Raw genomic sequence first — 17066 nt, 5'->3', positions numbered from 1 at the left:
GACAGTCAAGGGGTGAGCTGTCGGGGGGGGGGGGGTTGTGGGCCGTTTCCTGCTGCACCGGCTCCACAACCACGGGTGGAGCAGGGCTTCCCAGCCCCTCCTCGCTGGGCCCGTGCGTGGGCCCGGGGTTTGTGTGTAGACCCTCCCGCCCCAGGCATACCTGCGACGTTGGCCATCCGCAGGGCTTCCTGGTTCTTGGGCGTCTTGGAGCGGTTCTGGCCGCGCTGCCGGCTCCCCGTGGAGCGGGCGCTGCGGAGGTGGACCTCGGTGGCCTTGAAGAAGGCCACCATGAAGGGCTGCTTGTTCTGGGGCCCGTGCCGCCCGATCAGCCCCGCCAACTTGGGGTTGATGCTCTGCCCTAGGTCGGAAGCAGACAAATGCACAGGAGACAGTTACAGGAGAGGCGGTTGGGGGGTGGGGGGTCTGCACGCGTGCCTCACGCATTTGCATCGTCCACCGGCCTAGATTATTCAGCGCTGGCTCTGTGCCAGGTTGTGCTGGGAGCTGAGGGCACAGTGAGGAACCACACCGGGAAACGCCTGTCCCCTGGGCAGGCAACCTGGTGGGGCAGACGGGCAGGTATCCCAGGGTAAAAGCTGAAGCGGGAGGGGCGGAGCCGGGCTAGAGGAAGCTCCACTCACATTTCCTTGGGCAGAGCAGTCACATGATCCATCTAATTTCAAGAGGTGGGGCAATCCTGCTTGGGGCCAGGGAAGGTGGGGATGGTTGCAAGCCGCCCTCATGTCCACCACCCTCTGCACGGAGGGGCCATTTGCACACAGAACCGGGTAGCAGGGAGGAGGAGAGCCATGAGGATATTTGGGGAGAGGGCATTCCCGGCAGAGGGCACTGCCAAGGCAAATGCCCAGAGGCGGGAGCCAGGTGGGCGAGTTCAGGAGACTGGCCGTGGGCTGGAGCAGAGCTGGGGGTGAGGGGCAGAAGGGGGCAGTCAGAGGGAAGTGGTGCGGACCGTAAGGCATCAGCGAGCACTCTGCCTTACTGTTTACTGTGTCGAATGGTGTCCCCCCAAGTTCATGTCCCCAGGACATCAGGAGGTGACCTTCTTTGGAAATAGCATCTGTGCCTATGAAATCGGTTAAGATAAGGTCATGCTGGATTAGGAAGAGCCCTAACCCAAAGACTGGTGTCCTGAGAAGAAGGCCATGTGAAGGCAGACACACACACACACACACACACACACACACACACACACACACACGGAGGATGGCCAAGGGACACTGAGGAGCGCCGGGAGCCACCAGGAGCGGGAGGCACGGCAGGACCCTTCCTGGGCCTGTGGAGGGAGCACAGCCCTGGGGCACCTTGACTTTGGACTTGGAGCTCCCAACTGGAGAGACTCAAGTCCTGTTGTCCTCAGCCCCCGGTTGGTGTTTTGTTACTGAAGCCCCAGGATCCTCATGATCTGCATGAAGTGGAAACCACGGGTCCGAGAGCTGAGCAGTGGGCAACTTGAGTTGTCTGCAAAAGATGGCCCCGGCTGCCCCTGGAGACTGCACTGTGCGGCCCAGGACAGGAGCCAGAGACGAGGGGGAGGTGGGCCTGGGCAGGGCTTCAGGAGTTCATTTTTAAATCCACCTTTAGAATTTATTTTATTTGTAATGTCTTGTATAGAAATAATTACTGACTCACAGGAAGTTGCAAAAAAAAAAAAAAAGACTTCAGGGAGGCCCCATGTACCTTTCACCCAGTTCACCAAACGGTCACGTAACTAGAATACAACACCTCGACCGGGGACGACCCAGCCTGGATCTGCTCAGAGAGGGGAACCGAGGGGACTGCCTAGGGAGCGGATGTAAAGGTGAGACGGCACGTGACTTCCTCGCTCTGGGCCTGAGCACCTGGGAGAAGGGCGGGGCCTTACTGAGGTGGGGAAACCAAGGTAGGAGCGGGGCGGAGGGGGAGAACTGGGAGGGTGGAAGGTGGCAGCAGAACATCACAGCTTGGGGTTGGCTCCTGATCTGGGGGAGACACAGACTTGGGACCCAGACCCGCTCCAGCCCAGTGCCAGCCTTCCTGAGTTCAAGCCCCGGCCCTGGCGCTCAACACGGCTGCTCCTCCGAGCAGAGCTTTGCACCTGATGGTGCCTGGTAAATGCCGGCTCGGGCTGCGGCCAGGCCGCGTGGAGGCCGGACGAGCTCCCTGGGGAGAGCGTGTCGCTGGCACGCCATGTGCGGGCTGCGTCCAGGTGCCCATCCCGCCACTGAGAGACCAGAGCCCGGGGCAGAGGCTGCGCACAGGCCAGGGAGGAAGGGTCTGGGAGCAGCATGGGCAGGAGGAAGGGCACCAGGAGGGTATGGGATCCTGGGGAAGCGGATGGAGCAGTCGCCATGTCCTGTGCTCTGCCAGTGGGCCGGGGTGATGGGAAAACGGGCGATCTCTCGGCTCTGGCAACCATGAGGCCACCGGCCAACATGTACGTAATGTCATGTCTGGTGGTGATAGTGTTCCAAAGAAAGACAAAGCAAGAGGCGGACAAAGAGAGCCGATCCCAGAGAGACCGGATACCCGGCCCGAGGACCCCGGCGCGGAAGCTCAGGCTGCGTAACCACAACAGACGTGATCCCACATTGGGTGCGGGGCCAGAGGCCCGCGGAACCCTTGCTCCGGGAGCCCTGGCCCATCCGCATCTGGAATTAACTTCACCTGGAGCCCTCCAGACGGGCGAAGGCAGGAAACCGCCTCCCGAGGACCAGGCCAGCACCAGGGGTTTGCTTTGGTTTTTTAACAACGAGGGCGTTTCAAAGACCAAGCTCCCCATCCGCCACTATTTTCCCCTAAATTAACCCCTTTAACATTCGCTCTCCTGCATTCTTTAGCGGGGTTTCCCGGAGTTCACCATCTATAATTGGAGCAGTTCTGTAAAAGGAACCATTAAAGACAAGCTCCTAGGATTTGCGTTCCCCCCTGGAAGGTTTTTAAGGGCAAAATAAAAATGCCTGGAAATGCAATGTGGCCCGATACTGTAACCCTACGTTTCCCGCGATGTCGGACGGCGGGCTGGCTTGCTCCTGGGCCCTCAGGACAGCCAGGGCCAGGGCCCCACAGCTCCGCTGGGAAATGGGCGATGGAGCAGAAAGAGAGGGGTCTTTGGGGGCTCTGCACCCGCACCTGCTGCAGACTGGCCTGCGGGGGCCACACTGGCCTGCCTGCTGGGCCCAGATATGGTCACCAAACGGGCCACTGGAGACACGGGGGCTGCTCCACCCGGCACGCGGGTTGGGGCTGAACGTGCCCTCCGGGGGCTGCGTGGGTATTGTAGGGTGTGGAGGAGCGTCACTGGCTGCTCCCAGAAACGTATCCCAGTGCCCCTGGGAGCCAAAACGCCCCAGGTGGAGAGCCGGGGCCATGCACTCACCCTCCCCGACCGCCATGCACACAAGTCACTGCAGCCGAGCCTTTAGCTGAAACCTGAGAGACCGTGGGGACATTATCAGACAAGGTCATTAAATTCGGGGTGCAGCATGAAGTAGCAACCGGTCACCTAAACAAGGCATGCATCTCTTCACAAGTATTCCTGCTCGGTGTCCAGGCCAGCGACGCTATGCGCCCTGGGGGTCCCACTGGGAAGGAGACCCACAAAGGAAGGGCCCCTCAGATCAGCCCTGAGGGGGAGGCCCAACGTGAGCCAGCGTGACTACAAGTGGGGGAGAGACGGAACACGAGGTTATGTTCATCCGTAAAGTTCATTTATGCTAATACCCGCAGGAGGGGCCGGAGAGTGTGCAGGGGAGAAGGCCTGCGGGTCGGCTGTGAAGGAGCTCACTTGCATTTTCTGATGTTACATACACAGGCTTTACTTAGCATGCGCAAGTGTTCGTTTCCATTACTTGTATTTAAATGTCTGGGGAAGTCACACTGAGTAGGGAGCCAAGCTGAATGAATCAGGCCGAGAGACTGAGGTGACATACATTCTGTTTTAGCATAGCTCTGTGTCTTCAGGAAAGTTGAAAAAGATTTATATTGTAGCTAATGGTTAATAGATTAAAAACAACAAACAAACAAACAAACAAAAAAAAACTACCCGGCTGGTGTGCTCAGTGGTTGAGCGTTGACCCATGAACCAGGTTGTCACGGTTTGATTCCTGGTCAGGGCACATGCCTGGTTGTGCCTTGATCCCCAGTAGGGGGCGTGCAGGAGGTAGCCGATCAATGATTCTCATCATTGATGTTTTTAATCTCTCCTTCGTCCCCTCTCTCCGAAAATCAATAACATCTTTTTTAAAAACCCTGAAGATTTCTCCAAGAATAGAGTTGTCAGATTTTGCAAATAACAATGCAGGTGCCCTGTTAAATTTGAATCTCCGATAAATGAATAATGTTTACAATATGTGGGACATACTTAGATTAAGCAATTATTAGTTGTTTACCTGACATTTGCGTTTAACTGGGCTTTTATCTGCCAAGAGATGACCCTTAAGTTAGGATGGAAAGGTTTACCAGATGTACGACTATAGCTGACCTCCTGCATGAGGAGGAAAGTGGTGGAGAGGTGTCTGCCCGCTGACTGGCAGGTAAGAGGGTCCAGAGCAATGAATTCGCTGATTTCTTCTTTGGTAAACATTTGCCTCTCTCTGGTGTTTTGCTTGGTTTTGTGTGTGTGTGTGTGGGGGGGGGGGGTGCGTTTTAAATTTTAGTTTTTAAGTTAACATATAGTAATATTGACCCTTTTTTATACACAGGTCTGTTGGGGTTTTTTCTTATAATGTTCACTCGATATGTTTTTATAGATTATTTAGAGAGGAAGGGAAAGAGAGAGAGAGAGAGAGAGGGAGGGAGAAACTTTGATTAGTTGCCTCTGACATGCACCCTGACTGGGAATTGAACCTGCAACCTTTTTTTTTGTGCACAAGACGACACTCCAACTAACCAGCCCGGCCAGGGCCAGATCTGTGGTTTTAACCCACGTATAGATCCTGTAACCACCACTTCCATCGGGCACAGAGCAGCCCAGCAGCCCCCAGAGAACTCCCTCCTGCGGCCTTTCATCTCAGTGTGTGGAACCGGGTCGTTCTGCTCCCAGGGCATCAGTTTTCCCAGCCTGGGGGCAGGAGCGCTGGCGTCGTGGGGGTGCTGCTCATTGTCCCACAGCGCACAGGATGTCACCACAACAGAGGAAGAAGATCCAAAATGTCAGAGCGTGGAGGGGGACAAACTGCCTGTCACCCCCTCCCCTCACTCCGGCCCGGCCTGCTCTCGTCCCTCTAGCTCTGCGTTTTCCAGGCCTTTCAAGCACACGGACTCCTGGTCTTCTGCGTTGGTTTCTTTCAGCCTGCGTGTCCTTGAGGTTCCCCGATGAGGTTGCAGGTGTCAGCACTCATGCCTTTGCTGCTGAGGGTATCCCTTGGCGTGGACGCCCGAGGCGGCTGATCCTTCACGGGAGCGGGACATCGGGGGGATCCATGAATGTCAGGAGGAGCATCCAGCACAGGATTGCTCGTGGCCTACGTTTTCATTTCTGCGACTGAAGCAGAGTGAAGTCCGTTGTGGGGCCAACGTCCACAGTCTGCACGCTCAGGTGCCCATCTGCTCCGGGACCATCACACCTGCTGCCTGGAGAGCCAGCGAGGCTGTCTGCGCAGCTCTGCTCCCACTCGGAGCTGCGTGGAGAGGGCCCAGCCCTGGGAGCCCCAGTGAGGCAGAGGCTGCGGGTGCAGCCCCACGCCCTGCCCAGCCCTTGGCCCTGGTCCTCCTCCACCCAAGGAGGTGGCCCATCAGACCCTTCCCAGCCTCACCAGCAGCTCCTTCTAGGATGGCTGCTGCAGGCTCCTGGGAAATGTCTTCCGCCCTAGAAAGAAGAGAGCGCCCTTTATCCAGCCCTCCTGCTTCCTTCCTCCACGCTCGGGGTGCGGAGGCAGCCAACTGTGATGTGACAAGACACGTAACATGTGGGACCAAGAGGGAAGTCTTCCCTGCTGTTGATGCTCGGGCCCAGGGTCCAAACACTGTAGCCCCGGGCCCATCGGCCCACGGCTGTTCTCTGGACCACAGACGGTTTCAGTGGACCAAAGCCCGGGCATCCATCCACACTTGTCTGTCTGCGTTCACACCGCAATGCAGAGCTGAGGAGCCGGGACAGAAAAGGTCTGACCCGCAAAGCCCAGCACGCTTACTAGCTGGTACTGACAGAGTGTTTGCTGACCTCTGCTCCACTTGCTTCCAGACTTGTCAAGAAAACCCGCATGTCCCCACAAGGGGAGCCAACCCATTGCCTATGAATCACCAGGGCAGTACCAGGGGCACTGGTTAATAATGCGGATTTTGTGATCAAAGAAAACACAATAATTTCAAGAGAAACATCAAAAGTGCTTTATTCAAAGTAATGTCCGTCGCTAGCTACACATTTCCCCCTCTTTCAGGTAATTTGCGGATACCGTCCCAATAGAACTTTTCTTGTTTTGAGGCAAACCATTCAGAGACCCCATTTTCCACTTCTTCGTACGTTTTGAAGTGCTGCTCAGAAAGTGCGTGTGCCATCGATCGGAACAAGTGGTAATCTGAAGGAGCAAGGGCTGGTGAATACAGCGGGTGGGTTAATACTTCCCAGGTAAGATCTTTTAACGTGTCTTTAACTGGTTTTGAAGTGTGTGATGGTGCGTCATCATGAAGCAAAATTACTTTGCCGTGTCTTCTGGCCCATTCTGGTCGTTTTACTATCAAAGCGTGGTTCAAATTGATTATTTGTTGTCAGTAGCGATCATTATTAACGGTTTCACCTGCTTTTAGAAGCTCATAATACACCACACCTTCCTGATCCGACCAAACACAGAGCATTGTCTTCTTTCCAAAGCGATTTGGGCTTGCAGTCGATGTTGATGGTTGACCTGGATCAACCCATGATTTTGTGCATTTGGGATTCTCAGAATAAATCCACTTTTCATTGCCAGTCACAATTCGATGCAAAAAAGACCTTCTTTCATGCCATTGAAGCAACATTTTACTGATGACTTTCTGGTTTTCCATTTGTCTTTCGTTCAGTTGATGTGGCACCCATTTTCCTTCCTTTACAATCTTTCCCATTGCTTGTAAACTATTGGAAATTGTTTGCTGAACAACGTTTAATCTTTCTGCAAGTTGTTTTTTGAGTTTGACATGCATCTTCGTCCAATGATGCTTGTCATTGTTGGTCTTCAGACTTTTTCGGTTGATCTGGACGTTTTGTCTTTCACATCGAAATCATCACTTTTAAAGTGTTTAAACCAGCGTTCACAAGTATCTTGAGATGGAGCATGTTCACCATAAGCTTCCCGAAGTATACAATAACTTTCAGCAGCACTTTTCTTCAAAATAAAGTAATGAATTAAAACTTCCCGCAAATGCTCTTTTTTTGGCACAAAATGTTAACACCTTCAGAAAATTTGACATATGAAGTTTTGAAGCTTGCTGTCAATACGACAAAATAGCCTACATATCAAATCGCATACATATCAACATATATGTAACTCCATCTAGTGAAAAAATCCGCATTATTAGCCCGTACATCTGATATTCCTGATAGAGCTGCTTCCTGCCGTCACTGGTTCTCAAAAGATAAGAAATAACCACTTGCGAGCATTTGCTCTGAGCCCAGCACTGTGCTGAGCCCATTCCGTGGACAGGACTCCTGATCCTGTATTTACAGATGAGTAAAGCGAGGTCACAGGCACGAAGCCATCTGCCCTGGACTCGTCACCAAGGAGGCCGAGACAGGGTCCGCACCCTGGTCCAGCTGACCCGAGCCTGAGCACTTACTCTCCACCTGCCGCCGAGGCCAGCAGGTGTCTCGGAGAACAGAGGAGGGATCAGCTGGGCCTGGGTGGGCACCTGAGGGGCCTCCGGGGTAGGAAGACTCCCTGAGGCACCGGAAGTAAGGCCTCCCAAGAGGCGAGCCGGGTGGGGGGAGGGGGCCGCAGGACTGTGAGCTGCGGACAGAGACCAGTGGCAAGAGCAGAATCAGCAGGCCTAACCCAGAAGGCTCCACGCACAAATGGGGCCTGTCGGGAAAGGAGGGGACACAACCGCCCACAGACAGGGCGGCATCTTGGTTTTCTTGTGGCATCTTTGTTTTCCAGGCCCAAGGCCATCAGCTGCCCTGAGGAGGCCCACAGTGTAAGAATGTTCCTCATTAATGGTGCAAAACACATTAATTCCAGCCACTTCTCCTGATGGACCAAGGCCCTAGTGACAAGCAAGTCCGTCGTTAACACTTGTGACATCTGCTTGGCCTCGATTGCCCAATCCCGTCCCCACCACCACTGCCCGCCCCGCCCGGACCCATCCCAGCCTCTGGGCCATCGGGCCTCTTCTTTCCTCTCTCGCTCCAGCGGCTGGACAAACAGGATGTGAGGCAATCACCAGGGAGCAGGCACCACGGAGGCAGCTGCGCTGGGGGCGGGTTGCTCGCCAACCTGGCTTTGCAGGGCTTATCCTCCGCGGCCGCTGCGGGCAAATGGCTCGCCTCCAAGGCCGTCCCCAGCAGATGCGGCTTGAGCATCAAGCATATGCCCTCAATCCCTTAAATGCCTGGCAATCCCATCCCATGCCATCTGGAAGGATCAGGGCACATGTGCCCCACACCTGGGGAGAGGAGCCCGAGGCTCTTTGCACACGGACACCGGGACACCCACACAGCCGACTCCAGGAGGCAGGGGTGGGCAGGGCGGGAGCAAAAGGGGCCTCCTGGTCCTGGAGCTCAGGGAGTGGCGGGCAGCAGCTGGAGGACCACCAGGAGGAAGTGTGAGTCAGGGAAACGAGGCCATCAGCTCGTCCTCCGGCATCAGAGAGGTAAGGCTGGTCCACACTGCCCTCCTGAGCCTCCAAGTTGTTTCTTCTGTGGCTGAGGGAGAGGAGGGGAACCCCACAAACTAGGAGAGGATGCTGGAGTCCTCCTCTTGGGAACAAGTGACCAGATGCTTCCACACCTGAAGGAGGAAGAGACCCAGCCCACGGCGGTCTTCATCGCCCGTGGGTTTGGGACGGAAGGCGGCCGGGGAAGCCCAGTGTCCTGCCCTGGCAAGCAGCCAGAAGCCCTCCTGCACCGTCCTCAGACTGCGGGCTTGTCCTCACGGCCTGGGCCCTGACCTCCAGCAGACGGTGCCTTCACGCTCGGCTTCTTCCTACCAGGACGCGAGCCACACGACAGCGAAAGGCTTGCTCTGTCCCCCGTAGCCCGTGCCAGTCACAGTCCCTGACACATCGTAGGACAGATGTGCGTCCTACGCAGGTGAGGAAGCTGGTGTGCACGGGCAGGTGCCGGGCAGGGAGCGCTCACCACCACCCCCCCCCCCGGGATGCGGGGCCCAGGGCCAACGTGTCCTTCGGGCGCAGTGCCCGGGCCCACAGCACTTTTAGGGGCCCATGAAAATGTTTTAATGTCTCTTAAAAATCAGAAGGCAAAACATGAACCGTTTAGGGTCAGAGAAAATGTTTTCATTTTTAACCCAGCCAGGATTGTGTTTGTCTTTGTACCAACATGGTCATAAAACATGATTTTTTACTATCTTTGTGGAAGGGGGAGCCCATGAAAGTCAGATGCAGCCCTGGCCACCTCTGTGTCGTGGGCTCCTTCAGTTGGTCCTACAGGGAGCCCACTGGCTCCTGGGTTCTTTTCCCCACTCTCTCCTTCCAGGAGAGGGGAGGTGCCGAGAACAGCCGGGCGGAGCCAGGCTCTGTCTGCTCAGCCCGGCCGTGTGCCGAGTGAGGGCACACTGACCACACGGGGCCCCTAGTCCGGTCCCTGGTGACCACATTCCTCAGAAGGCTCTTCAGCAAAGAGCGAGTCAGACTCCATTGTGACATACAGCGTACCTAGAGCGAGTGACTTTGGTCTAGTTGCTTGGCCTTCCTGGCCTCAGTGTCTCCTCTGTAAATGCTGGCAATAACGTGGGCAGGGGCACTGTGAGAATTCAACATGCCAACAACAACAACAGCATCTAGGTGGAGGAGGGCAATGGGGGAAAGCGGACACCTGCCATAATTTCAACAATAAAGACAAATTTAAAAAATAATATCTAACACGAGCACAGACAGGATGCCAGGCCCAGGGCTCAGCACTTGGCATGAATTCACGCTTGTCTTCCTCCCCACCGTCATGAAGCCCCTGGAACTGATGGAGGGACCAGGCCCGAGAGGCTGTCGGGAGGAGCCCTGTGTCGGCAGGCCCAGGCTGTGCCGCCGCTGGTCTGCGCAGGAGCCGGGCCTGGGGCCTGGCCTGCAGTGAGGGCTCGGCTGCCCCAGCCCCGCCTGGACGTCCTCTTCGCAGGGGCCAGCTCCCACCCCAGCGGGGCCACATGTGTCAGAACCCCTCCACTCAGGGTGCCCCTCCTCCTCTCCTCTCCCACCACCCGTGGGGGCGCAGCCTGTACGCTGGGGAAGGGGAGGGCATGCTCCGCCCGGCTGTTCTCATCCCCCCATAAAAGGGAAAGACAAGCAGACACAGCCTCCTTCCTGCAGGGTCCCATCCTGGAGATGAGGGGACACTCCCAGTTTGTGGGCTTCTTCCTCCCAGACCCTCCCCCCCGACCCCCCAGAGTGGGGCCCGGCTGCGCCGTTCCTAGGGGTGACTAACGGGAGGGCCACGGCTGGAGGAAGAGGGAACGGGCCCAGGCTGCCTGGGTGGTCCGAGGCCGCACTTGGAGGCCAGGTGGGCAGGGGCTCACCTCGTGCCAAACATAAAGCTTCTGAGAAAAGGTTTGTGATGTCTGGGCCTCCTTAGGATGGAAACAAGCTCACCCGCCTCACAGTCACTAACATGCCCATTGTACAGGTGGGGAAACTGAGGCCCTGACAGGTGGTGGGGCTCTGTGTTCTAGCCGCTGCCTAGTGGCTGCAGGGTGCTGTCTCGGTCTGGACAAGGATTAGATGCTCTACCCCTGACTCAGTGCCCCGTCTCCTCGGGTTCCTGATGGGGGAGTGGGAGCTGGGCATGGGTGCCACCACCCAGGGACTCGGCCTGTCCAGGTGCCGTCCCAGGCAGCGGTGCTCATGGAGTTGTTAATGCTGGTGAGAGGTCCCAGGGCAGGGACGAGCCTGTCTCTACAGGCAGCTCAGGCTGGCACACAGTAGGTGGGCACCAGGCTGCCCAACAAATGAACTCCAGAACCCACAGTCTCCCAGAAGGCCCTGCTGGTCTTACCCAGTGTAGACATCTAACAGGAAAGGCTTAGACCCACATCGTAAAGGGAGCCCATCGGCCAGGTAGCATCTTATTAATGGGGGTACCCCAAAACACAGGGCACAACTTTTCCACAGTGTTGTTATTGCTGACCCAGGCCCCAAGTTTCCCAAGGAGCTTGTGAGAACAGGCAGATTCCCGGGCCCGCCCTTGGGGACTGGCCAGCCGGGGGCCTGGCGGGGGGGAGGGGAGAGCAGGAATCTGTATATTCACGGTGCCTCCCTAGTGCTGGAAAAGTCCATGTCGGGGAGGGAAGAACCTCACAGCCAGGCCTGTGGTCTTTGAAACGCTGGGCTCACTTGCTTCTTATCTCACTCCCAAAAGATCCCAAAATCCACATGCCTAATTGGCCACTGGCCCGTTGGTAAATTCTGCCCCTTCCCTGACCCAGGCAACCACACTAAGCGGCCGAGTCCCAGGGCGACGGCACCCATGCCTACCCCTGAGTGCCCACCTGGGAGGGAAGGAGATAGGGCACCAGGGCATCCGACCCTTGCTGACTGTAGGCAGCATCTTGTGACCACTAGGCTACACTCCCTGTGGATGGAGAGGGGTCCTGGGCAGCTGCTGGAATGGAGAGCCTGCCACATCTTGGGGGCGTCAGTCTCCGCACTGCCGTGGGTGGCGGTGGCAGCACCCAGCTCACTGGGGAATGGTGAGGATGACAGGAGACAATGAATGGCATAACGCGCTCACTTGTGCTGAGCAGAGGTGCGACCACAGGTTGAGCAATTAAGCTCTGCACCTGCATGAGCTCACCTAATCCTTCACAACCACCCTGGGAGGCGGAAACGCTTATGAACCCCACTTTCCAGATGAGAGACACGGAGTGACTCACCCGGGGTCATGTGGTAGAAACAGCAGAGCCGGGATTTGAACCTGGGGAGTCTACCAGCTCTGGAGCCCACACTCTGACCATCAGCTGTGCCACCTCGACAGTGCTGAGCCTCATCCACAGCCAACGGGGGAGCAGGGCTGGAGGCAAGGGCCACGGAGACCCTGACTCAGGGAGAAAGAGGATGGCACCCCTGACACGAGGGGGACTGAATTGAGTGTCACTTGGGAGAAAAACCAAACCTAGAAGCTCAGGACCCATGGGGGTGCAGCTGGAAGGTCTTGGCAATATCTACAGTCCAGGGAAACGCGCACCCTGAAGAGAGAAACCAAGTCTACCTCTGCCTCACTTTACCTCGTCCCCAGGAAGCGCCATAGCAGCTTGGAAGGAAAAAGAAAGGTTGGATGATTTTACTGCCAGAGGAGTGTGGAATCCTCTGTGCCACATTCTCCGGCAGGAGATGCACAATGGACATCGGCAAAATGAGAGCTCTGGTAAGTTGTGCGGGGAAATCTGCTTTGCTTATCCAACCTAGCGATTCATTCTCACACTTAACTGACTGTGATCCTCAGCAGGGGTTGGCAACTTTTTCTGTAATATTTCTGAAAATAAACAGTTTCAGCTTTCTGTGCCATAGAGTCTCTGTTATAACTACTCAACTCTGCTGTTAGAGCACAAAGCGACCCTAGACTCCACATAAACCAGTGAGTGTGGCTCTGTGCTAACAAGTCTTGACTCGTGGACACTGGAGAGAAGTCTCACATAATCTCACATGTCACCAAGCAGCCTTCTTTTGATTTTTCTCAACCATTTAAAAGTGCGGGAGCTACTCTAAGCTCACAGGCCACCCAAAAACAAGCCACAGGCTGCATCTGACCCAGCGGGCAGTGAGCTGAGCCCATGCAAAAGGACGGAAAGCCCAGTGCCTGGGAGGACCCACTTTTAAGTGTCAGGGGTGTGGACAGTGGGAGGAGGGCAGGAAAGGTGGGGGACCATCAGTAGAAAGTGAGCGGCCTGGAAACAAAACAAGAGTGGTCCTCACTCCGTGGCCCCTCCCGTGGGGCTCATGGCCTGGTTTCCTGAGGCTCAGGCAGAGGGGGCAACTCCAGACCCAAGTGGTGGCCTGGGGATCGGTAAAGGACACGATTATCAAATTCAGCTGCGGTGTCTGAATCCACTCAGCCATACCCAGCACTGACCACAGTCAGAAGAAAAGCTACGAACTGGGAAACTATCTGCAGCTCAAACCACAAAGGGCCAAACGTCTCTGAAACATAAAGAAGAGAAAGACCAACGCCTGATGAGCACAGTGGGCAGAGGGTGTGAGCAGACGGTGCACAGGGCACTGCCGAGGAAGGGCCGGCACACGGCAGAGGGAGGGCCAGGCACACGGCAGAGGGAGGGCCAGGCACACGGCAGAGGGAGGGCCCGGCACACGGCAGAGGGAGGCCCGGGCACACGGCAGAGGGAGGGCGCAGGCACACGGCAGAGGGAGGGCCGGGCACACGGCAGAGGGAGGGCCGGGCACACGGCAGAGGGAGGGCCCAGGCACACGGCAGAGGGAGGGCTGGGCACACGGCAGAGGTGGCCCAGGTACGTGGCAGAGGGAGGGCCGGGCACACGGCAGAGGGAGGCCCAGGCACACGGCAGAGGGAGGGCCGGGCACACGGCAGAGGGAGGGCCGGGCACACGGCAGAGGGAGGCCCGGGCACACGGCAGAGGAGGGCCCGGCACACGGCAGAGGGAGGCCCGGGCACACGGCAGAGGGAGGGCCGGGCACACGGCAGAGGGAGGCCCAGGCACACGGCAGAGGGAGGGCCGGGCACACGGCAGAGGGAGGCCCGGGCACACGGCAGAGGGAGGGCCGGGCACACGGCAGAGGGAGGCCCGGGCACACGGCAGAGGGAGGGCCGGGCACACAGCTGAGGACGGCTAAGCCAAACTCCAGGATCCCATCCGTCATCTGTGGGATTAGCAGGGAGGGAGGAGATTGAGAACTTGTGCTGACAAAGACGGGAAGCAGGTGCCCTGGTGAACGGCTGCCGGGGAGCCGATGGGGTGACCCCCCTGACGGGCAAAGTAACAATCTCTCTCCAATCCACACACGGGGTCACTGTCCGGCATTGGCACTAGAGCTGCCTTCACTCGAGGGTACAAGGGCGTTTACACGGAGGTTTTCCACTGCAGCCCCGTTTTTAGGCGCAAAAGACCAGAAAACACCTAGACATCCCTCCCAAGGGGCCTGGGAAGACACTGTCGGTAGCAGTAACAACACCAGCTCGCGTCCAGGGTGTGTCCTGTGAGCCAGGCCCTGTTCTCAGCCCCCCATACTCACAGCCCCGCCCAGGGACCAGCAGCCCCCTGGTCTGGGGCCGGTTGGAAATGCAGGCTCCCAGGTCCGCCCACTGCTGAACCAGAGTGCATTTCACAAGAGGCCCAGGGGTTCCGATGCAGGTGAAGGCGCATTTTAAAACCCTTTCTGTGTGAACTCATTTAATCTGGGAACAATCCAATGGCCCAGGCCCTCCCGTTACCTGCACGCAGGGCGGGGGGGGGGGGGGGAGGAGCGGAGGCTCTGAAGCAGTCACGTGTGTGAGAGGCAGAGACACACTCACGCCACATACACACAAATACACCACGGCCTTCAAATACCGAGGAAGCTCCCGATCGCTGGAAGGACCAGCCTCCAGGGTAAGTTGGGAAACGGGCAAGGGGAAGACACTGAGCACTGCCACGTTGTGTGGGGGGAAATGAAAAAGGGGAGCAGAGTCCACGTTAATTCTGAGGCACCCGGACAGCATCCCTGGGGAGGTCCAGGCGCAGGAGAGCATCGGGGCCTCCGGGAGGGGAACCGGGCGGCAGGGAGGCAGCCCAGGGAACGCTTCACGGTGCTCACACCTGCAACCTTTGCCGGCTGAGCCCTGGGCACGTGTTACCTACTTCACAGTAAATGGCTTTGGTTTTCCTTAAAACCGGTGCAGGAAGAAGCTACACACCCCAACACCATCTCCACTTAATAGGAAACACACCTGGCCTGGCTGCCGTGGCTCAGTGGTTGAGCGCTGACTTATGAACCAGAAAGTCATGGTTCGGTTCCCAGTTGGGGCACATGACCCGGTTGTGGGCTCGATCCCTGTTGGGAGTCATGCAGGAGGCAGCCAATCAATGATTCTCTCACATCATGATGTTTCTCTCTCTCCCTTCCTCTCTGAAATCAATAAAATATATATATATATATTTTTATTTTTAAAGAAACATACTTTGGGGGAAGAAGAAATGGGCACCGTTGGGCCCAGCCTAGCTCCCCACACACCTTCCTGTCTGCCCATCTTGGAGAACAAGTTGGGGGGGCGGTGCAGTGAAAGGTGCTGGGGAGGGGCAGGCGAACAGCGGGTCCTCTGAGTGTCTGCGACCAGGACCACAGTGAGGGTTTCTTGGAAGGGGCTGAGTGCCTTGCCCCACCCCGGGCAGTGGTCCTTAACCAGGGGCAAGTGTGCTCAGCAGGGGACATCTGGAAATGCCTGAGACATTTTTGGGTGTTACAACTGGGAGAGGCTACGAGCGTTGGGTGGGTAGGGCCGGGGGCGCTGTTAAACATCCCACAATGCCCAGGAGAGCCGTGTCCTGAGGTGCAGGGGGCGCAGCAACACGTTTCAGACTAGGTGCTCAGCCAGCTCCCGGGCGCTTGTGCTCGTCAAAGTGCAGGTCCTGAGGCAGCGGCCCTGGGGCGGGCCCGGGAGTCTGCGGCTCTGACCCGCGGCTGCGGACCGCACTCAGACGGAGCCCTGCCCAACCCGGCAGCAGCCGCCGTGTGCTCATCTCGTGCGCGGGGGCTAGCAGCTGCTTCCTGTCTGGGTGGACAGGCTGCACACTGAGGACCGGCGGGGAGGGGCAGCGAAGCTCTCTTGATGACAAGCATGGGCTTGGCGGAGAGCCTCCGTCAGTCCAGCCGGACAGGCTGCCTCAGGACCACCTGGGCGGTGGCTGCGACTCACCATCCAAGGTCTCCACGGAGAGCTGCAGGCCCAGGTTGTGCCGAGGGTTGACCACCCAGTGGTTGCTGGTGGCCGTGATGTCGAACACCAGCCAGCCCTCCTCCGAGGCCCAGAGGGTGCGGCTGTCAAGCAGGAACAGGTCCGACTCCCTGCGAGAGAGGAGGAGACGCAGGCTCAGCCACCCGGTGACCCAACCAGACACCAACGGAGAAGAGGACTGTGTGGGGAGGGGGAGGCGGGAGGATGTCTGTTAGTTCCCCAAAGTGGGTGCATAGACACCCCTTAGTAGCCCTGGTGGGAAAAGGGGGTGCCGGAGAGGTGTGAAGAGAGGCCCACAGGAGACAGGGTGCTGGGAGCCAAGCTCACCCTTCACAGTTGTTAGAGGGATGCCAGGGGGGCAGTCCAGCAAGACAGGAATGACGCCACCCCCACGTCGCTGGGCGTCCCAGGGACGACATGAAGTTCACATGTGCTGGGTGACTTCCCATTTGCCAGGCACTGTCCCAAGGCTTTTACACACAGTGCCTCATTCAGTTCCCGCAACCCTAAGTCACAGGACATTATCAACTCCATTGGACACATGGTAAAACCATGGCTCGCCCAGGGCATTTAGCCAGGAAGTTGCCAAGTTGGGACTCGAGCTCAGGCAACTGGGCTCTAGTAGACACTCCTCATTTCCTGGCTACGCAGCATCTTCAGGAGCCGTCAGGTGTTAGGAGGCAAGGCCCTTTCATTCTCTCTTCCTCACATGTCGCAGTAGCAAAATGGGTAAGACCACATGGACCTTGTAGGGGACGGAGGATGGATGTGTGGATGGATGGATGGGTGGGTGGGTGGATGGAATTTACATTCCTAAATAGTAAGATTCAAGTATATAAAGTATCATAACATCTCTTTAATTTTAAGGATTCCAAGTTTCAATGTTTTGAGTCCTTTGAGGGGCCTCACCAACTCCATGAGAGAAGAAAACCATTCTGAACCAAAACAATTCCCCGCCGACGGCAGGCTCCCGGGCCCTGTGGGAACACCCGCACCACACACGGAAGCCACAGCCCTGGGTGGCAAC

At 57.1% G+C, this 17066-nt stretch overlaps 1 protein-coding gene across 1 annotated transcript in view; it reads right to left on the bottom strand.

The window, feature by feature from the left end:
• Positions 1–17066, bottom strand: part of BMP7 (bone morphogenetic protein 7) — a 73900-nt gene that overhangs the window by 7461 nt on the left and 49373 nt on the right. Inside the window, exons 3-4 of the mRNA XM_008141200.3 lie at positions 16001–16149; positions 161–358 (exon numbers count right to left, since the gene is read on the bottom strand). Of these exons, the coding sequence (XP_008139422.1) occupies positions 161–358; positions 16001–16149 (347 nt within the window). The remainder of the gene's footprint in view (positions 1–160; positions 359–16000; positions 16150–17066) is intronic.

Source organism: Eptesicus fuscus, chromosome 12, assembly GCF_027574615.1.
Source record: "Eptesicus fuscus isolate TK198812 chromosome 12, DD_ASM_mEF_20220401, whole genome shotgun sequence".
Classification (NCBI taxonomy): Eukaryota; Metazoa; Chordata; class Mammalia; order Chiroptera; family Vespertilionidae; genus Eptesicus; species Eptesicus fuscus.
Note: the sequence above shows the minus strand (reverse complement) of the source record. Positions and strands in the feature narration are given on the sequence as shown.